General features: G+C 41.6%; 1 protein-coding gene and 1 long non-coding RNA gene across 2 annotated transcripts in view; one reads left to right on the forward strand and one right to left on the reverse strand.

Annotated features, from left to right (window-relative positions):
• LOC141728794 (uncharacterized) overlaps positions 1-11,501 on the reverse strand; it is a 34,620-nt gene extending 23,119 nt beyond the window's left edge. The window contains exon 1 of the long non-coding RNA XR_012580020.1: positions 5,333-11,501. This is a non-coding gene — a long non-coding RNA (uncharacterized LOC141728794). The remainder of the gene's footprint in view (positions 1-5,332) is intronic.
• Positions 11,471-22,411, forward strand: RBX1 (ring-box 1). Its single transcript, XM_074539435.1, has 5 exons — positions 11,471-11,632; positions 13,956-14,034; positions 19,596-19,666; positions 20,901-20,986; positions 22,245-22,411. The coding sequence occupies exons 1-5, from the start codon at positions 11,516-11,518 to the stop codon at positions 22,255-22,257; spliced, it is 366 nt and encodes a 121-aa protein (XP_074395536.1). The 5' UTR covers positions 11,471-11,515; the 3' UTR covers positions 22,258-22,411.

The following is a 22,411-nucleotide window of genomic DNA, read 5'->3' on the forward strand; positions in this document are numbered from 1 at the left end:
TAAATCACAGGGCAATTGCAAACTGAGCACTCAGTGATGGATAATTTCTATTGCTTGTTTGGAATTCATTATTTTCTCTATCTTCTCAAGCCAGTCATGTCCTTATTTCACTCTCTTTTCAGGCTTTTCCATTCAGCCTCTTGTAACCTGCTTGCACACAAATCATTATTTCATTTTATCTGGAGGTGGCTGGACTGATGATAATATTTAATCCATTTCAGGAAGTATTAGAGGTCATCACCATCAGGGAACAACAATTTCCCTTTGCTTCTTTATTTAGTGTGTTATTTTTTCATTAAAGTATTCTTTTATCACAAAATAGAAGCATTCTTGACATTTATACTTGTTGCAGATATCATATCCTCTTCCACCAACTTTGAATTAGTTACATAAACCAGAAGATTGAAACCAATTTTTATGATAAAAATCTGGCAAGGAAGATGTCAATTCTTTACTTCTAGGTTTTTTATGCAATAAAGAGATTTTTTAAAAGAGTAACATTTTAGGCAGAAGATAACTGATTAGCTAAAATTAACAAATAAGAATTGCAATTAATTTTGTAGCTGTTTAATATATAACAATTTAAAGCATCCTTTTCATTGCTCTCAGGTATAAAATCTCCCAAGTAAAGAGCTGAGATTAGACTAGTCTAGAACTGGCATGTCCAGTGGAAGTGTGATTTGTGTTCACGCTGCTGGTATGTATCATACCCTCAGCTGCTCTTCATAAAAAGGCCAGCTGAAGTATTGCTGAGCCTGTGGAAATAGGAACAAGTGTTTCCAGTGTTATCCCAGCAATGTTTTAGCTGTTAGCAAAGGACTTTTGCTCCCATGAATTCCAGTCCTGATGGAAGTGACTGATGTTCTCTGTCATACTCCAATGAGTATTCGAAACATTAAGAATTAATGATGCATTCAAATCATGGAAAAAATGTCTCCCAGCTGATGGGGCTGCCCCTGCACTGCAAGGCTCACTCTCCATGTGAGGGTGGCTGTGGCTGTGCTGGTAGGGGGTGATGGGCAAACAGCTCCCTGTCAGTTGTGGGCATGTGGGACAGGAGGAAATGTCCATTCTGTGAGAGCGCAAGGTCCTTCCTGCACATCTCTGTGAATGCTCTACTGCTAATGGCAGAAGCCACAACTCCCTTTCTAATTAAAATGCTCAATGTTACAATAAAAAGATGCTTTTTCATTTATTCTGCAATTTTAGTTAAAATAAACTAGTGCAATGGGTTTAGCCTAAAGCATGCAGTAGTCCTGGAGAAACACTTCATCCCTTTGTTATAAGGGCAGTTTGTATCTTCTTGGGAAAAAAAGAAAGATTTGACAGCTTTCCATCTGTTTTCTGTGCCTCATAGTAAATTAAAAAATAATAATTAAAAAGAAATAAAAATAAAAAATGTTGCATTTTATATACTCTTCAGAAGTTGAAATGTCCCCAATATAAATTCCAAGCCAGCACACAGATATGTACTCTGCCTTGCACACCTACTCTTTTCCATGTAATGTGAATAAAGCATGCAAAATACTGCCACGATCATCTATTAAAAAATAAAACTGCTCACAGCCATTCTATAGAAGTCCTCCAGAAGTATGAGCAGTCCACTGCATAGCCAGTGTTTGGAGGATGGAATGCCATTAGTACTACCCATGTTCAGGTTCCCTGAATTTAAATTCAGAGGCAGTTTTGATCAGGTAAGACAGAGGACTCACTTCATCTCAGAGAAATGTATCTTTGAAAATTACATGTGTATCTTGGTGGCATATGCTTGTGAATCATAAAGAGAGAAAAAAAATTAACTCTGCAAATTTGTATGCATGTATTATTTATGGTCCTGGAAATAATTTGATGGTTTTTTCCATATACTTTTGAATTTGCAGAGGGATGGTTTCTACAGAGTTCCCTGATGTAAGTTACATTAGCATTTTATAGGCTGCCCATGTAAATTCTTGAGCTTTTATGGCTCTCATTATTAGTTTTTAATAGAGCACAGTTCATACTGGCCCTTACTGCTGTCTAATTTTGGTTGAATTTTTTATATGGCTCCTCAGCTGCAAAGAATGGGGCCTACACTTGTTTGAAACTTGTCTTGTCTGTGTAAACCTGCTATTGGTGTCCTTTTTTTTTCCTTGCCTATTGTAACACTCTAAGAATTTAATTTGCTTGTATTTGTCATGAAGGTCAATTATTCTTGATAGCAAACCCAGATCTCATACTACAGATGGAATTTTAAGATGACAAATGGAAGTCTCTTCTACCTTTGTACCATTATTTTGGTTGTTCCACAGATATGGAAATCCACAGCTGAACTGACTAAATAAATTATTTTAGTAAATAGTGCTCCTTATTCAAAGAACACATGCAAATAATTCCCAGTCAAATGTTAGTTATTGAATTTTAAGTTTATGTGCTTTTTGAAGTGATTCCAGTATCACTCTTCTCTTTTGGGCATCAGAAATTGTTTAAAGCAGCATGTGGTTTCTCACCTTTCTGTAAGAAAAAGGTAATTTCTACATAGGGTGAAGAAAAACGTAATTTAAATATAAGTGTGTTTTATTTTGGATACTAGTGTTTATAGCAGCAGCTGTCCTGAAGAGAGAGAAAACATTTTCTATCTAAAAGACCTTCTTAATAGTTATTCTTGTTACATTTCTATAGATAATTCAGACAGCTTCACAAGCTACTGAGAGGAGCAAAGCTTATGATTTCACAAGTCTTTTGAGGAAAGGATGTTCTCTCTTGTGCATTAATTTGTTTCATCAGAATTCCTGGGAATCTGTCCAGCTATACATAGTAAATATTTCACATACCAATAAAGTGATTCCTCAGCAATTCAACCACTCAGCACAAATGAGGCTTAATTTATGATGGATATCTGCACCTGTTAAACAGTGAAATAGGCTCCTAACATAAGTGATTCTTTCATGCTGTTATTTCTCTAATTTTTTAAGAGATAATATCTACCTAGATTCACCCCAAGACACTTTTCATGATCATGATTTCAAAAACATATCCACATTTTGGAATTTCATATTGAAGAAGGAATATATATGATTTTGAGCTAAAGTGTACATATGAAGAATTTAGATCAGAACCATTAAAGGTAGGCATAAAACGTGTCTATTACTGAATTAGGCACTTGTTTTGTATATCTAATGATAAAATCAATATGAGGCTCTGTCAGAGGAGAGCTCCATTAGCCTCCATCTTGCTAGCATTCAATCAAGAGATTGAATTTGCAAAATTCAAGGGGGAGAAATGTTTCTCCATTTTTTGACAATCCATATTACACTAATTCAGACAGCTTTTACACAGAGCTGCACCAGTTTACTCAAGCATTGCTTTCAGTATAATTTCATTAAATCAAGGCAAAAGGTTGTGTTGACCTTTTAAGTACATATTTAAATCTGATCAGTGGAGCTTAAATCGATTGGGAACTGATTTTAGACAACTCTTAAGGCAAATAAGTGTGTCCACATGGGGTTCCTCAGCTGCTCAAGGAATTGATGTGAAATCCAATTTAAATTAAGCAACTGCAAACAAACCTCTGTTGTGTTGTAGGTGAATCCCAAATGTGCCCTACAAGTTCTTCAAGAACTTTCTTTTTAACTTGAACAGAGAACCCAAGGGAGATACAGTTAATGCAGTGAAAGCTGATCATCCCTGTCAGGAAAGCTGTAAAAAGCTTCCAAACAAACATGCAGGGTTCTGCCAAAAGCTGTGTTTGTAAACCTCTTCCCTATTGTTTTTTACTCTTCTCTCTTGGCAGCTGTAACTGTAGTGAACAAGGCAGAAATCCCATCACTCACAGATTCTGGCAGGAGGAAGCTTCCTCCATATCTCACAGGTTTAAAAGACCCAAAGTGAGTTTAAAGGAAATCCCCTCTAGCTCATGTTTGCTAGGGATTGGGATACCCAAGGTTTTCAACCTTCAGTTTGCCTTTGGTGTTTTCGTAGTGTAGATTATTCCAGTCTCCTAAAACATCACTGAAGATCTTTGCAGAACTGCAGAGAAGCCCCTTGATCTTCACAGCCCTTAAGTCTACAGGGAGATTTCAAAGATTTTGCTCTAAGAGCAAAGAAATAGGAGCTGCAAAATGAACTTCATATTGATTGGTAATGCAAATCAGAGGGAATAAAATGGGTATTTGTAAAAGGGAAACATTACCCAATAATTTCTACCTTTCAACAAACCTGTAACCTGGGTTTTAATGACTGAGTTTAAAAACACCAACCATCATAGAATCACACAATAAAATGGGCCATGAGAGAAAGCAGGGGTGAAAGCAGTAAATAGGAGGAAATACTACAGTAAACTGAGGGAAAACTGGTTTAGTATAAGCAACTACCTGAATTATTAATACAATAACATGGAAATGAAAGTTCTGGGAGCAATTGGTCCCTCAACCTCTCCCACCCACTCTTATCCAGCTAAATTATCATCTGCTCCATTTGCCCCTGTCCTAGAACTGAGGAAAGTAAGTGAACAACTTTCTTTATATTCTCCAAAATGTTTTAATTATTTGAGTTTTGCTGTTTGAAAGAGGAGTTTTAAGGGCTCTTCCTCAGTTTCACACCCTGTGCTAAGAGCAGGTGGCTGTTTGATAGGCATTTTGGAGCTCTCTTTGGCAGCCCAAACCCCAGCAGGAGAGAAGTAAATGCAAAGGTAGGTTCTTGTATGAACAAAGGCAGGTAAGAGAATGGACCTTTGTTTTGACTCCTCCATGGATTCAAAAGGGTCTGGTGGTGACTGCTAATAGTTTGGGTTAGATTTCTGGCCTCTTTCCAGCTTTCCTCAAAATTACTTACAATATTCCCATTCAAAGTTTTGCAATTGATTATCTTGAATGGTTGCAGACTCTCAAAAGGTTAGGGGATGTGAGTGAACTTGAACATAAGGATCTTCCCTGATAAACCCATGAGTATTTCTATATATTCAAGTAAAGGAATTAACTCCATTGCACTAAGTGGAGCAAACTCAGAACTTTCTATGTATCTTGCTGAAACTTCCCCAAAGCTCTTGCTTCTTGTTCTGTTCTTTTCTTTTTTAAAGTCTTGTGGACTGCAGGTGAGTGGGAGTGTGTTCCTAGTGCTGGATGTGGCTCTTTCTCCTAGCACACGTCAGTGATTCCTTAAACTGGGTTGAGAAATAGAATTTATGAATGTGGTGAGCAGAAGAGAAAAGAAAAAAACACAAAACTCCCACCATGACTGGAGGGGACAGAAGAAGGGACTATGTCACTTTGCAGTGGTAAATTACCAAAAGCAAAAACTACCAAAAGCAAAAACTACCAAAAGTAAAAATTACCAAAGCAGTAGACTCTGCACTTACACTCACTTCTCTGCTTGCTGCTGTTTTCTGCATTTCCTTCAGCTGTCAGAATTGGGAGCTCCTGTGCTGTGATCAGTGAGAGCTTGCTGCCTCAAATGGCCCTTCTCTCAACTGATGTTCTGGAGATCCAGTGGTGCTGAGTTTGGAAATTAAAGGAAACAGTGTTTAACACAGCAAGATACATTCAAGGTATGTTCAGTATAGAACTGGCAGAGACACCATCTCTTGTGGGATTTGCTGACCTAGATGCTGTCATGAACTCCCAGTGAAGTCCAGAGCAAGGCTGACATCAGTATATTGTCTTTATCTAGGCATTCATAACAGAAAGTGATTAAACGCCAGATGCATAAATGCCAGAAGCATTTTCAATCCTGCCTTCTGAGGACTATCTGAGTTAGGTACCACAAGTTTTTGTTTCTTCTGGTATGGGAGGTAGAGGATTGATGGCTTCCTCACTCTTGACTCCTTTTGTCATATCCATGTAGTTTTTGTACTAGAAATTGCCATGTCTGTGGGCCACCTATTTTTTTCCCAGTCCTTTGTGTCTTTCTAAGAAGAAATTATATAAAATTAGGTGGTTTTTTGGCCCTGAAATCACATCTGAACTCACTTCAACATCTCCCCTGCCTAAAACCAAACAAAACCAACAGTAACAACAAAACTCACCAAAAAAGTGACAGAAAAACTTGGATCTTCACAGTTTTCAACTGTCAAATGGTGCCTTTGTTACAATTACCAGACTTCAACAAGCTGCTTTTACTGACAGCAGCATCTTTCCTATTGTGACAAAGAAGGATGGCAAAGGCTAAGGAATTGTGTCTTACTGAGCAGAGCCTGCAGTTAGGAACTTGATTCCATTAAGAGATCTTTGGAAGAATTTTGGGATACTATATTTCTTGGGAAAAGAACAAAGAATTAATACAGGAAGACAAATGCAAAGCTACAGCTCAATGGTTGTCACCATCTTTTTCTTTTCAAAAATCATCAAAATCTTTGACTCAATGGAGGTAGCTTCCAGACCTCTCCCTTTTTAAATTTTTTTGTCCGATTTTAGAGCTTGTTCCCTCTGTGTGACTCTCTCCCCACGTTCAAGGCTGTCAGGGAAAAGCTGTAGATAAGAATATCTATAAACAGTGCTTTAGTGTCTCCCACACAGCAGTCTGGAACTGCCTCCCCTCGTGTTTCTGAAGGTTCACGGATTTCCCAAATCAGTAGGAGTTTATTGATTTATATGCAGGCAAGCTTGTGTTACTACTTTGGTTACTCTTGTGCTTTTTCCTGGCTACTGCTAATTAGCCTGGCAGATCTTCCAGTGTTGCTTACATGCTGTAGTAAATGAATATAACTTGTATTGAGTTAGAGTTATCACAACATTCTCTCTCCTTTTATTTTTTTTTTTTTGTATGTTTCTTAAAAGGATAAAAGCCACTTTGAAACTCTTATCTGAAAAAGGAAAGAGATCCAGATTGTGACCTGATACTCAGATAGTGCAGCCTCCTGCACTTGGACTGTCCCATAGCCTCCTGTCACCTCATGCAGTTCTTCTGGGGTATTCAGGTCAATCCTTTGTTACTGCTTTCCTGTTAGTTACCCTCTGAAAGGCTCGTCCTCTCTCTCAGATACAATCTTCCTATCTTTCTGACATCTCATTGGGATCCCAGCTCAGGTTAAAGGTTCTTTCTCTCTTCCAAGCTCTCACTCTTCCCCGTGTATACAGATGGGGTAGGCAGTCCCACCCTCCTGCTTCTTCAGCCTTGCGAGCAGCAGAGGAGCCCCGTCTCCCGCTGACCTCGGGCCCACGCGTTGCCCCCCCAGGCTGGAGAGCGCTGCCTTCCTTCCCCGGGCCCTCCGCGCAGGCTGCGAGCCCGGCTGGCTGCGGAACGTTTCCCTTCCTCCGAGCAAAGCCGGGATGCTGCTTTCTCTCGGGAGGTGGCAGCACAGCCAGACGCGATCAGCGAATGCGCTTGGACGCCCAGAACTGCAAAGGGGGGCAGGGAGGTGGGGCTGGTGCTCGATTCCTTCCGAGGTAGAGCTCCTTAGCTGGGAGCGAGGATTAAGATGGGGAGCACAGGGGTGCTCCTACACAGCAGGGATAGCTCCAAGCCCTTTCTGGAAGCAGAATGGAATCAGCCCAGCCCACGGTAACATACTGGGATCCCTCTGCTCTGACCATGCTCCTCTGTATCAGTTGCAGCTGTTAGGTGTGGTGTGGGGCCCGAGATGCCCGCTGTGGGGACAGTGTCATTCGCTGAGCCTGCAGGCACAGCCCCAATTGCCTGCTGATCCATGTGAGGGCAAAGGCTCTGCAGGAGCTTGGGCACAGTCAGTAGGTACCTGGGTATCTGCAGGCACCCACCTTCCTGCAGGCTGCCACAATGGTTGCATGTTACTTGAGCTATCAAGCAGTTTGGGGTAACGCCGAGAGAAAGGAAGAGCAACAATCAGTCACCATCCCATTAAATGCTACAACCTGCTCCTCTCTTGGAACCTCATCTGCTCTTTTTAGCCACTTTGGAGGCTCCCATTCTGTCATGAAGTTTTAATAATGGATTATTAAACCAGGAGTACTATATGGGTTTTAATGTTACCATCATCAGGAAAACACACACAGAGGTGAGGTGTTTGGGTTTCCACAGAAAGCAAGCACAGTCTGGTCCAAAAATCTATGGGATATATGTTAATGTATCCCTTGCTTAATGTACCCCTCTGGCTTTGTTCTCTGAATTCAATTTCCCTATGCCAAGCACATTGAATCAACAGGAGATGCTATGGAGCCTTGTGCATAGTTTTGTTGGAAGGTTGTTTGCCTACTTCTTGAACTTTAGGAAAGTTTTGTGGTGAAATGTGGCAAAACCATAGATTCAGTACTGCCCCAACAGTAATTGGTGAATGCTGTCTGTGGGCTTGTGCATCCAAAAGCAAAGGGTGCTAGAAATCTCAGTTTAGGCAACTCAAATATTTTACTAGCATCACAACTGGAGGGCAGGCAGCCAGTCAGCCCTACAGTTCTTTAAAAGGTAATAAAGTGCACCTGATTTTTGCTCCTTGGATAGCAACCACTGACTGGCCACTGGTCCCATACACGAGGTAATTCCTGCCTGGTGCTGCTTAGGGCACCATTGAAGCCATACCTCAAGCAGGGAGCACTGACAGGGTGAAACAGGAAAAGGCAAGAGAAAACTTGAGGTTTGTAAGCACTTGGAAAGGGCCACCTCCCTTTTCTTCCCCCTCTTTGCTCCTGGCAGTCTTGGAAGGCCCATTCTTACTCTCATGACACTCTCACTGTGAAGAGTGTTGGAAAATGTTGCAATTCTGTTTTGGACCAGTTCTTTTCCTGTGACCCAAGTGTCCAAGAAAGATCCTGTCACACTGGAGGACTAGTCATGATAACTGCTCATCTCCTCTGGGGCTGGGAAACAGAATGCAAACAGCTCAGGCAGTGAGGACTACAAAAATCCACCTTTCCTGTCTGCATTTTCCTTCTAACTCAGTTCTGGGGGATCCTCCCACTGCCATGTGGATCCCTCTGCCCTGGAGGGACAAGTTGTGTCAGTATGGCCCCACCAGGCCCTCTGCCTGCTCCCTGTGCAGGTGCAGAGCCAGGGCTGCAGCAGCCACCCCTCCAGGAGCAGTCCCACGGCAGCCCAGTCAGGAACATGCATCCAGAGAGTGCAAGTATGGAAGAGGGAAGCATCTGAGAGATAAATCCCACATAGGATAATGTTGGTGATTGTAGAAAAAGAAACAACAAACCACCCACAGAATGAATATAAAGGAGGAGGACAGTGACCAAAATCCAAGACATTGCTTTTGAAAGGATGGTGGTACATTGCCTTTAGGAAGAGTCTTTGACAACTGGGAGAGTTTGTCTTGTTTAATTGGGACTAACCATATTCACAGCAGTTGTCACATGTCACCTAGTCTGTCTCCCTGCCTTTTCAATTTAGCAGCCTTCTCTTTTTCCTCCTGCATATCCCAGAGATTTGAAAAATGATCCATTCTTCAAAGCATCCCTGGTAATTTGGACCACAGTGCTATACTTCTTTTGAGACTGATGCCTTTCAAAGCTGCAGCTTTTCTTCCTGCAGCAGCTCCTGACAACCCTCCATAACATATAGGCTTAAGGGGGGAAAACAGGTCTGAGGAGAATCACTTTTACTAGGAGGAAAGACATTAGAGATGGCACTAAAATCAACAGAAAACAGATTATTTCAAGCAAAGAAGGTAGCTCAGCCCTTTTTATGGAGTGCAGGACTATACTGTCACTAATTTCACTTTGAAAAGTGCACTGGAGATCTCTTAATGCACTTGTAGGTAAAATGTAGCTGCATACACAGATCAGTAATATGAATTACTTGCACAGAGATGCAATATGTGTTCTGTCCTGCACCATGTTTGCTGTCTTTTTTGTTTTCCTAAGAACACTCCCACCTTTTTAGCAAGACTTAACTGGAGATCTGTGTTGCTACATTGTTTTTGCTGCCAGATAAGGAAAGATAAATCCAGAACACATGATTGCTGGCTGTATGGCTTTACCCCATTGGCAACCACCTCTCTCTGGTGACATCAGCTGAGGTGGGGAGACTACAGTTTGAACTACAGTAGTCACTTGAAGTGAAAATGAATGTTAACATCTCTCTGGTATGTGTATGTGTGTATGCACTAGTCTACATGTTTGATCAACATCCTGGTTTTTTACTGAGAAATGTCCTATTGGAGATGTTGCCATACACATTTAGGAATTAGAGTTAGAACTTATGCTTCTATTAATAAGAAATCTTGCAAATTCTGCTTTGAAAAGAGCTACTTTCTTGAAGGTGAAAAGTACTTTCTCACACACCCAACTCCTGTTTTCAAAATATTCCGTTGCAATAGTCCTGAATATGGAGCAACAGGACAGAAACCTGAATTTGTGCAGCTGCAATTTACAGCAATAGAGATGCCCCATAACCAAGCAGCATCTGGGGAAAGGGGCACTTCAGTGACATGGAAACTTTCCATGTAGGTAATGAGAGGCGTTCAAGGGTGTTCACACGAGGGAGGGCATTTTTCTTCTTCAAACTTCCCTTTATTGTCTGTGCAACTTTCAGGCTCAGCCTGATGCTGAAAATATTTAGGTATGTGCATAAGTCAGGGCACAAGTGGTACATGTCTTTCAAGTATTAATCCCAATCCAAACAATAAAATTATTCCGATACATCCAATGACAGTATCATCTCGTTCTTACTGCAGGTCCCTACTTTGGGTTTAAGTCTATCTGGAGACTGCCCTCACCCCACCCCAGCAAGCCCTGGGTCTCAGGAAAAAGCTGTATGCACACAGCCAGATGGGTGCAATGGAGCCAGACCAGAACGGTGCTGTTGGGTATTTATGAGAGGCAGAGTACAGATATTGCTTGCCTGTACCCATGCAAAAGAATGGCCTTTTAGTGCCTCTACAAATTCCTCTTCCCACATCTGAGAAGTACAAATGGATTTAGAAGGGGGGACTCTGCAGAGAGATCGCATCTCCAGGGACCTGCACAGCTGGGTGAAATTTCGAGACCTGAAGTTGTGCTGCTGGGGAGCGCACTGCCCTCAGTTTCCGTATCATGGAGAATCCTACCACTGACCTTGTGGGGAAGGAACAGACAGAGGGAGCTCCCAGAACCAGCTCCCGTGCCTGTCGTCTCCATCCTTGCAACAGAACGGGCAAGGCCTGGGCAGCTCTGGCAGCACCTTCAAATCCATGCCGATTGTAACTATTGTAAGCTCAACTCGCACGCCGTAAGGTGCGCGTCCTGTCTCCAGCAATTCCATGTTCCTTTAAAAAGAAACCTGGACTGCGGGAGAACAAAGGGCTACAGCGACAATACCGCCAGGCCCACCTCGCCCTGCCTCGATTACGACGGGCGACAACAAGTTAGAAGTTTATTGAGGCTGAAGCCCCTTACGTGAAGAGGGAGGGAAAGCAATCCGCAGCGGATTGTAGCGGGGCGCGCCGCCGAGAGCCCTCACACCACTGGCAGAGCGAAGAAGGAACTGCGGCGCGGCCCCGCCCCTGCGGCCGCCCTCAGCAGCGCGCCCACGTGACCGCGCCCTCAGCCCCCGCACCTGCCGGCGCCCTGCGGAAGGGGGCGTGGCCACGCCATGACCCCACCCAGCGTCCCCCGCCCCTCCGGCTCCCCGCCCCGCCCTGCCGCGCATGCGCACGGAGCAGGACGGGCCGATTCACGCACCCAAAATGGCGGCCGCAATGGATGTGGACACCCCCAGCGGAACCAACAGCGGCGCCGGCAAGAAGCGCTTCGAAGTGAAGAAAGTGAGGCCCCGCCGGCGCGCTCCTCCGGCAGCTCCCGGAGGGACGGGGGGGAGCTGGGGCTGGCCTGATGCCAGCGAGCGGGACGGAGAAGGGGGCGACTTCCCGCTCCCTTTACGGAGCCGGGCGCCCGGTTCCGCACCGGAGCGGTGGGAGGGGCGGCGCGAGGCCTGCGGGGAGTCCTGGCGTGCGTCCTAGCCAATGGCTGAGGCGGGCCGCCGCACGTGCAGCGGGAACTGGCCAATCAGCGGGCGCGGCTGGCGGGGGCGGCAGCTGGGGCGCCGATGGGACCGTGCCGGCCGGGGGATGGTGCCCTGGCCGGGGGACGATGAGCTGCTCGGGGGACGATGAGCTGCTCGGGGGATGCCCTGGCCGGGGCTCCGCCACCCGCTCCCCTCTGACGCTGCCGCCTCGACGGGCCTCGGCTACTCCATACCCAGAGCCTGTGGGCAGCTCGGGCCGGCGAGCAGCTCTGGAGCGCTTCCGCCCCACCATCACCCCCGGCCGCGGTGGCACAGTCGCCCGGGCTGCCCCGTGTGCTGCGTAAAATACTTCCTGCAAATGGCGGTGGCTGACGTTTTTTCTCCTGCTTATTTAAATCGAGCCATAAAAACGTGTGAGTGAGCAAATGTCCTCAAAGCCACCCTGGCTTTGCCTCCTCTCTCAGAGCAGCCATAATATCACTCTCCTGTCCAGTGCCACCAGCTTGTCAGCTGGGTCACGGTGATGGTCCGAGGCTCTTGAGCAGGGTGTAGAGAAGCAGGGCTAGATTGTGTGGGCTTGTACTAAGGTATCATTTGGGAAAAGTGACTCCTAGACTGAATATCAGTAAACATTTCCAGTGATTCCTCCTTGTAGATGAGTTTGTTTGAAATGTAGCTGCCATCAGTGATGGTGGAAACCCTGGATCTGTGCAGAAGGAAGTGTTTGGGTGACATAATTGCTTGTCCTTTGGAATTAGGGACAAATATAATGAGAATTGTAGGAAGTGGCACCATTTATGTGTCAGTGGCATTCCTCCTCCCTGGCCAGGCACCAAGACCTTTGTTGCATGTGTGGCTCAGTACAGGTGAGTGCGCCATCAGAGTAGACCATAATGGGACAAGAGATTAAGTACTGGAGTGTATGGAAGGGATAAGGGTGCTGAGAACTTTTATCTCAGCTGCCTTGAAGTATGGATGAAGCCCATGAGAGATGAATGGGAGGCCAGAAGGCCAGCTAGACTGGAAGTTAGAATTCTGGGAAGAAAAATGAGATCACTACTGGTGTATGTCCTAAAAGATCTGGTAGTGTTGTGACTACTTTTTATATCAATACTTGGAACTCAGTGGTCCTTCTTTAGTGTCCCAAACTGAGGGAAAGCAATGAAAACATTAAGATGGAAATGGAGCAGAGTAGAGAAGATTTACTATAGTATAGTCAGTGCAAATATATACTGAGAAAATGTAAAGGGGAAAAAATCTATACTACTTAAGTAGTAAATGAAGATTATCCTGATTACCAATGGATTGCTTTGGATGTTGAAGGCAGGTTCATTTATTTAATGAGTTTACAGAAGACCTCATTATGGGTTTTGTCTGGAAGAATAAAAAGGTACTATATTTTCCTGCATAGCTTGCCCTGAAATCCTCAAAACCTTCTCCTGAAGTAGCTTGGGACAGTCCTGTTACTTTTTTATATGTATAAAGTAAGTCTTTGAAAGGTTGATTTGGTAGTACTTTGAAATTTTTATATCCAGCCTTGCTGATAGGTTGTTGCTTATTAACCTTTTGTAGGGAAGATTTTTCAGGAGTCAGTGGAGAGTAGCATTAGAGATTTAGTTCTTGACCCCAACTGCTCTGAAGGGTGATTACTAGAAGAACTGCCACAAATAATGGGAATTCCTCTTAACAAAAATGGCATCTGAACTGCTCTTTCTCCAAGGGGCTGTCCTTTCCTTCTAGGATTTGGCATGATGCATTGTTGCATTGTTGGATTCCATTGGATCTTGAATAGAAATCTAGAAATCCAGATGTTTGCAGTTGTTTCACAAAAAAAAAAAAAAAAAAAAAAAGAAAAGAAGGGTAGGCAGACTGTGGGAGTTACCTGCTTTTTGAAGTGGGAAGGATCCATTGTACCTGGGAGGTTTGTGAGGGGAATGTACCACTGCTTCCTAGTAACCTGAACTCATTATGAGGAATTACTCTGGACTTCTAAGATTTGGGGTTTTTTTGAATATCCCAGCTTTTCTATTTCAAAAAGCACATGGCATCTTGAAGAATAGTGAGGATTTCTGTCCAGTGTAAATTGAATCACAACTGTTTTCCTTTTCTCCCCCTCTCTCCAGTGGAACGCCGTGGCTCTGTGGGCATGGGACATTGTGGTTGATAACTGTGCCATTTGCAGAAACCACATTATGGATCTGTGTAAGTAAATGGGGAGGGACACGGTTTGAACAGCTGAAATTACCCCAGCTGAGGGTATAACTCAGCAGAGCTTACAGTTAGTAACTAATGCTTCTGCTAATCTCTATTTTATGTAATGCTGAAATCTCATAGTCTATTTTGGTGACCTCTGTCACCATACTGCTCTTCTTCACCTTTTTCTTGTAAAGGGTGGGATCTCTTGATGCCAGATCAACAGACATGATGCTGCTGAGTGTACTTTGAACACAACAAAGAAAAGGAGCAATAATAAAGAGGAAGTGAAATTATTCAGGGTTGACAGGCTTACAAAGAAAGGTATTATATGTCAGATTGGGGAGGTTGCTATGAGTGTCAACTTCTCCATGACACTCATTAAGATGAAGTCTTGTAACACTTTCTGTGTCTGTGTCTGGCAAGGAAAGGCATGGACCAGCAAATTAATTTGACTCCTCATTCTATAAAACCTACCTTGCCTAACTAACTTGGTACTTGTTATAGTAGGGGGAATTTTGTAGCCACCTAGAAAATTACTTGTTCACTTGCAAAGGAGAATAATCAAGTTCCAAAATAAAAAGCAATACATTGTTAGTATTGGTTTGATTTTAATTTTTTTCTCTATAATTTTGGTCGTTCATTTCTATCATGAAGTATGTCTGTATGCATGAAGTCACTGTTTTCAGTCCCTTAGAGTATTGCTAATGAGTACAAACCCATCTTTTTTCCTCAAAAATGTCAAAGTACTGTTGACACCATAACTGTCTGTCTTGTTTCAATCATGAAGGACAGAAGACCTTTTAGCCTACCCCAGAAAGAAATTTGCCTAATTCCTAAAATGTGAGGCTGGTAGAACCCCCCAAAACAAGCCCAGGTCCAAGGAGAGTGCCTGGGAATGGCCTGTCCTGATCCCATTGAAATATTTTTGTTGCACTTTGGTTTTATGTGGACACCCTTGGAACCAATACTATTGGCAACTTCCTGTAAATAAGACTGTATGGAAATAAAACACTTGAGAAAAATGAGACTTCAAGTTTATAAGAACAGCTACTGAAGGATGTACCTGATTTTACTTCATATTTAAATAATAATTACAAAATTACTTTCAGAAGCTTTGTTTGGGTGGGTTTTTTGTTTGTTTGTTTGGGATTCTTTTAATAAAGAGAAAAAACACCCTGTAACACACTGGTCTGAATGTGAGTTAAGCAGGTTCACTTCTCTTCTTGGGGATAGATATGTTTGTATTTTGAGTCAGTTACTCCCTATCCATGCTTCAGTTTATTCTTGGTTATTAGACAGGGAATGATAAAAAGAGCAGGGATTATGAAATAAATTGAGGTTCTTTAATGTAAAGATTTCCCCCTTTGAAGTGTCTCTAACCTGTACTGTCTTGGAAAGAAGTTTCAAAAGAAGGTGGACACTGGACTTCTGCTTAGTCTCTCAGGTTTATAATGTATTAGAGAGAAAAGCATTTTGCTGACAGGCAAATGGAATTTCAAAGACTTATTAGAACATAAGTTGCATTTGTAGAATTTACAAATGTATAGAATAAATATATAAAATCCTGTAATTCAAGATAATTATTCATTATAAGAGGGATATATTTTAAGATAGGAGATGCTGGTGTGTTTCATTCTATCAATCTGCCTCAAAATTAATTGCACCTTCCATGACAGACCAAATACAGTCTCATATATTTGCTTTTTTTTTTTTTTTTTTATAAATAGCAAATAGGACATATGGGATGAAGGAGAGGTGTGGGGGAGTTGGAAGGAGAATGGACAAATGCTATTTTTGAGTAATAAATTTTGTTTATCAGTTCTTAAAGCCCTACCAATACGTGTGTGGGGGTTGAGAGTATATGGGAAGATTAGGAAAAACAGTAAAGGAAAAAGGCATAGGTAATTTTTTTTCCTTTTTGTGTTGCTGAAGCATAACATGTTATTAATTGGTATGAGCAATGTTATGAGGAGCCTGGACTGCAAACGACAGACTAAAATTGACAGCATACAGAGTAGAAGGCATATCTAAATTGGTATTCCGAGATCAGTGTTGGCTCTGGATTTGCTTACTTCCTTGTTACAGATCATTAATGTCGTTAAAAAACCCTTTAATTAGATTTTCAGACACGAGATGTGAAGTGATGGCAAATTGAGAAAAAAATTAATAGAATATGCAGAGAAGAACAACACAAGATTCAATTTGATAAAATGCAGGACATAAATGTCTCCCACTCCTAGCGACAAAGAGAAACTTAGAATGGGAAAACATTAGAAGAGTGATAAGTAATGCCAGCCATGGTAAGGAAAGTTTGTTAATGTTGTAAGGTCAGGCATCAATGATAAGGTGTCAGGCAGTTCTCCCCATGCATGTGCCTTATGACTGGTAATTATGTGATTCAAAGGATGCCCCTGCCCTCAGTTTGGTCTGTATGCAGTGAACAGAAGGGATGAGTAGATTTTCGGTGTTTTAGTTTCATTCTTCTCTGGAAAGACACAAGTTCTGTTTAGATTTTACTTTAGATTTTCTTCAAAGGCTTGCTCTCTGGTGCTGTCACTGCAACATGGTAAACTGGGGAGTGTTAACAGTGTGTTTAGTATATTGGATTATCTTCTGGTCTAAAATGTGTAATGTCTTTTTGTAATAAGATGACCAGTATAGCTTTGAACTGTGTAAAATGTGCCATCAAAATACTGTCCCCTAGCTTTGATGGTAGCATGCCAAGTACTCTGAATCCAGCTTCACAAAGATAGGTATGTTGCATAGTATCCAGAGAAAAATCTCAGGATGTTTATTAGATGGAATGGGTTTGGGTTTATTTTTTGATGTGTAAATATACAGGTGATTTCTGCAATAGAAAATGCATAGGAAGTGGGCTGGTTCTTACAATGCCAAGATTCAGAAGCTGCCATTATATAAGATGCATTTCCACAACTCCCTGAGTTGAAATGCTTCCATTGCATCTTTCACAATTATTTACAGGTATTTCAGGTTTTAGCTCTCTCTTTCTGTCCTCACCTACAGATACTCTGTCAAAAGCAAGGCACCAGAAGAGTCTTTCAGTATTCCTCCAGTACCTGTTACTATCTCACTCTTGCAACTTCTTTTGGGTCAGCAGATGGTAAATAGCTTCTCTTTCTTTCAGGAGCCAGGATCATCAGCTTTCATTCTAGGATGGAGATTGTCCATGTGTTAAATTTATTTTTTATTTGTTGATATATTTTCCTTTTCTGAAATAAGAAAGCAGGAGACCATAAAGTGCTTCAGCTTTTGGGAGGCCCTTTTTTGGCAGTCAAAGGTAGCAGTGCTGGCAGTAGTCTCCAGTGAGTTTGATGAGGGAGCTAAACCTGGGTGTCTTGTTGGAAGGGTTTTCCATCACCATCAGAGAACTCCTCCTCAGGCACTTCCACAAAAGTCCTCTTAAACTTTTGGGACTGTCATGCTTTAGACTGTCAGTGAAAGTTTAAGTTTGTCAGTGAAAGTTTCAGTAACACTGAAATGAATGGCAGTGGTGCTTGTTTTCCTTACCTAAACCATCTTTCTTCCTTCTTACTCCCAGGCAAAATACAGAGTCCTTTAAATCCTGAAAATTAAAAATTGTGTTCATGCAGCTCTAATGTTAGGGCCTCTTAGAGAGACCAAAAAAAAAAAAAAAAAAAAACCAAAAAAAACCCAAGACATAAAAAATGGGCTAGATGGACTTTATGTCTAATATGCCCAATATTTTGTTTCTAGCAGGGAAAGAGAAGAAACAAGATAAGCATATTGTGTGCTGGACTGTTTTACTTGCTTTCAGCATAGGCTTTCTGATTTAAACTTTGCTTGCTCTTTGACTTTTTTCCTTCAGATTAATTTCCTCATCTTTTCCTACAACTCATCTTCTCATCATGATCTGTTACTGTTACACTGACCAGATATTTAAAAGTTAACATACTCTGCCCCATGACCATGAGTCCATACTGCAGTAACAGTGAAATTGTTGCAAAGATCTCAGGTGTAGAATTTTATACAAGCATCCAAAGTAATTGAAGTTCTTCGAGGGTCTTGAGCATCTTCCTTATTCTCAATCAGATTTAGTTTTATTGCTGTATGTATTGAAAGATTTTGGAATTAACACTGAAGTACTGGGTTTTGTTTTCTTCTATAGCGAGGCAAAGGATTGAGCTTTGGACTTCCTGCTGTGGTATATCATGTCTTTGATGTAAACCATATGATAAATACAGGTTCACTCAAATCTTGCAGAACAGCTGTTGCTACTGAGTTTCTTTAGACATCACTCTTGTTTTGAGTAGTTCCTCATGACCAAGGTCAATTGACATCTCTTGCATCTCAGAAAAAATGGGATTTTTTTTTTTTTTATTTTGTGCACCTCCACACCTGAAAAGCGTGAAAATGGAGAAAGGGAAGAATGGGACAGAACAAGTAGAGATCACATTTTTCAGCCAAACCTATGGGGTTTGGAAGTTTTTTAATCTTTAATTAGTGAATCAAATTCCTTTTCCTCTAAGTATATTCAAGCACACAAAGAGTGAACAGAGAACTGGAGCTCATTCAGACATCTTCTTTGCCAGGAGAAAAAAAAATATCTGCAAAACAAGAAAGCAGCAAGCCTGTGTATTGAGTTCTAAGCTGATCATATATCAGCAAATCTTTTTAAATCATTTGGGCTTGACTCCTAAAAAAGGCATCCTTTAACAAGAAGTAAAATGTTAGTCTTATAGGTTTGTGCTGCTGATGGTGAAGGAGTTGGAAAAATCTTTTTTTCTTCTGAAGTTTATTCCTGAACTGGAGCAGAAGTGATTTGTTCAGGCCTTAGAATGGAGAACTGGCTTGTAGGATTTATTTTCTCAGTGTTGTTCTTCTTACCTCACTCTTTTTCAGCTCCTTCATCTACACTGTCTGACACAAAAGCCCAAAACATAACCCAAACTCATAAAAAATCAGGGTTGAGGATCCTCCTGGGTACTCAGCCCCAAGGTATAAAATGTCCAAACCATACTGTATTTCCTATCTAAACCATATTGTATTTCCTGTTGTGGATTTTTGGGATGTATTTACCTTTCACAAGACTATACAATAAAGACAGGCAAGCTCCAGCATTACATGAGCAAATTAATTTGCAAATAAAGTACATAGTGGCTGACAGGAACATATAAGAAGTTGTATTGAGAGAAACCTGGGTAAGAAGTTTAAGTAAACTTACTGTCAACTCATCATCAAAAGACATCTCTGTGAACACAAGAGGAAAAAATTAAAATCTTTATCCTTGAAATTTGGAAAACAAACACATGTTGCCAACAGATGAGTTATATATTCTTGCCCTCTGGAACTTTGGAATACTAAAAAAGTAGAGGAAGGAGGAAATCAGGATTAAGAATGTTTTGATATGATACTTTGGGAAAAACACATTAAACCATAGCTCTTGATACTTTCTGGTGTGTTAAACACCACAAAAGAGCTCCTCCTCCCCTGCCTACCTTTGCTGTTATGAAGGAATCTACCAGTTAGTACATGTGCATGTACATCTTCAACTGCTGTGTGTATTTGTTCCATCTTTATTTCCACAGGCATAGAATGTCAAGCCAACCAAGCATCGGCTACCTCTGAGGAGTGCACAGTTGCATGGGGTGTCTGCAATGTAAGGAAAACTTCTGTTGTGGAGCTTGTGTGGGGTGATGCTATCCTCCTTTTATGATGATGTGGGACAGAATCCATTCTGTAGCATGTTTCACATAATCCACCAGAAATAAGAATTTTAAAGTCCTTATGTTTGCTAGAATGTAGAAAGGAGAGAGAGAAAAAAGTGAAAGATGGAGAGATGCAATAAGACAAAGAAGCAAAGGGAGGAAGATAAGCCTTAACAGATTTTTTTTTTTATTTTTTTTTTTAGGAATAATAGATCTTTCATTCTGAGCATGATTTTCCTGATCGTGGTTTGCCTAGGAGTTGCACCTTTTCCTTTGCCCCACTAATAGGATAACTTGGATGTCAGTCTGTTTTATTTGTCTGTGTGCAGGCTAGTTCAAAGAGTCAGTCTGGGGTAACCAGAATTTCCTTCCAGTTTTGGGGGAAGATCAAATCAATTGGTCCTACTAGCATGTTAACTCCAAACTTGAATACCTCCTAGCTAGCCTGGGCCTGAGTTGGAAAATAAACTATTCCATAGTGGAATAACTTCCTGATCCTCAATCCTATCTTTACTGTGCTATGGGATTGAGTTACAACATGATAATGCTGGAACAGGACCATAAATGTTGCAATTCTGTCTGCAGAGGACAGGGGCAAAATTTTAAACCATGTCAGGATATTCTAATGTCAAAATTATGTTGTTGTGTGTGAGAGTGACCACAAGTGGAATGTTGGTTTTAAGTAGCTGTATGGGGTAAGAGAACAGTTGCCCTTATCAAATACATAAATGAGGGGGTTTTTTTTCTAATTTTGCAAATTCCTTTTTATTCAGGCTCTGTTATCTCCTGCAAACTGACAGAAAGCTTCCTTCAGCATGTATACATTCATATCATCCCTGCTACTCACTCTGAAATCTTCTCCTTTCTTTCTGATTATGCTTCTTATCAGCATCTGCTCTGCCAATTTTGGCAGCTGCTAAAACTCTGCACTCTCTCCTTCATTAGAAGTCAGTCAGTTGCCACTGTATGCACTGTGGAACAGGCTCCCTGCTGCTGTTTCACTGATGTTTCCTCCTCTCTGAAAATGTGGATCAATTCCTTGATGTTTATCAGCTGATTGACTGATCAGTTGTCCCCTCCTTTGCCTGCAAACTCTCTTCTTCCTGTGATGCTTTCAGTGGTAGTTTTTGCATTGAGGTGCATTCATACACTCTGAAATGATGTGATCTGCACTTTGTCTTCCAGCATGCTTTCCACTTCCACTGCATCTCTCGCTGGCTCAAAACTCGCCAAGTATGTCCGCTGGACAACAGGGAATGGGAGTTCCAAAAGTACGTATCCTGCACAGAGTGCAAGGTGAAAAGTCCACTTGTCCTGTAAATATAAATGATCAGTATCAGATTGATGTGTCTGAGGGCATGGTTGCTGTTCAGAGAGGTTCTTTCCTTAGTCACCTGGTTCTAAGTGAGCTCTGAAGGGAGTCCAAGCAGCTATGGGCTGTGTAGGAGCTGTTAAAAAGTAGTGATTTCTACTGACATTCTCTCTAAAGAATGGAGAGCAGGAGAGAAATGGAATTAGCTACAAGTAGAGTCTCAGGTGAATAGTGTGCTGCTGCAAGAGCAATTTGGGTTTGGAGGATGACCTGAATTCAGCTGCTTGGGTTCCAAAGTATTACTGCTGAGGTGCCAGGGATCTTATTGGGTCCCTCTGTTATCTTGATGATTTGTTTTATAACTCTGATAGCCTCAGAGATTAATACAGCTGATTTCCTAGCATCTGGAAATCAAGTGTCCATGTAGCCATTCCTGCAGCTTTGGCCCATTTATTTATAATTGCTCTATTGTTTGTTTTATAATGTTTTTTAAAGGTTTCCTGTCAAGAATAGTAGTAGGAGATCCAAGAATGGCTTTTTGAGGGATAGTCATATTTTGAGAGGTAATTGTCCATTGAGAATAGTTAGGAAGTTTGCCTATTGCTTCCTTCATTCTGCACCATTGATCTAGTAATCTTAACTGTAGATTGTCCTTCTCCCCACTCAATTAAAAAAAAAATTCTTGTCAGAGTGCAGACTGAAAAAAAACAGAACAGGTATTATAGCTGTTGAGGATTGTGTCTGGGCTCTGGTAGACAGTTGTGCAAATCATCATTGATGTGACAACTGAAGTACCATAGTTTTGATATTAAGATGTTTTCCTGAACACACAATGAAAACTGAGTCCATGTTGTCTGGCTCATCACTTCAAATTGCATGGGCAGCATGATGAGAAACAGAGACATGAATCAATATTTTCTGATTTGTGCTCAGTCTGGGGCTGTGACAAATTTTGGTCTTGCTTTATGCCAGATATATTTGAAGTGGGATTCAGGGCAAAAGATAACTGATACCAAGATCTCTCCACATGGGCTCTCTTCTAACTGGGTAGATTTTTAGGGGAAGTGAAATGTGGAGGACTTCTAAGATTTCCTTAACAGTATTTCACCCATTTATATGTTAATTGTGCTGTGGTAGAATGAAAATGAATCCACCCAGACCAGCACTCCTATGAATTGTAATTTTTAAAAGAGCATTAACATATTATCTATTTGCAGGTATGGACACTAGAGAGATGGTCCCACGCTTGTTATGTCATCGAACTCAGTTGTTCTTGTCACCATGGGTTTGTTTTAGTGACTTGGAAAGTCTGTAATGTATACAATTCTTTCATGCTAATTTCTTCCTATTGTATACCATTGAATAAAGTCTTGCTGGAGCTTCC

The sequence above is a fragment of the Zonotrichia albicollis genome, chromosome 4, assembly GCF_047830755.1.
Source record: "Zonotrichia albicollis isolate bZonAlb1 chromosome 4, bZonAlb1.hap1, whole genome shotgun sequence".
In the NCBI taxonomy this organism is placed as follows: domain Eukaryota; kingdom Metazoa; phylum Chordata; class Aves; order Passeriformes; family Passerellidae; genus Zonotrichia; species Zonotrichia albicollis.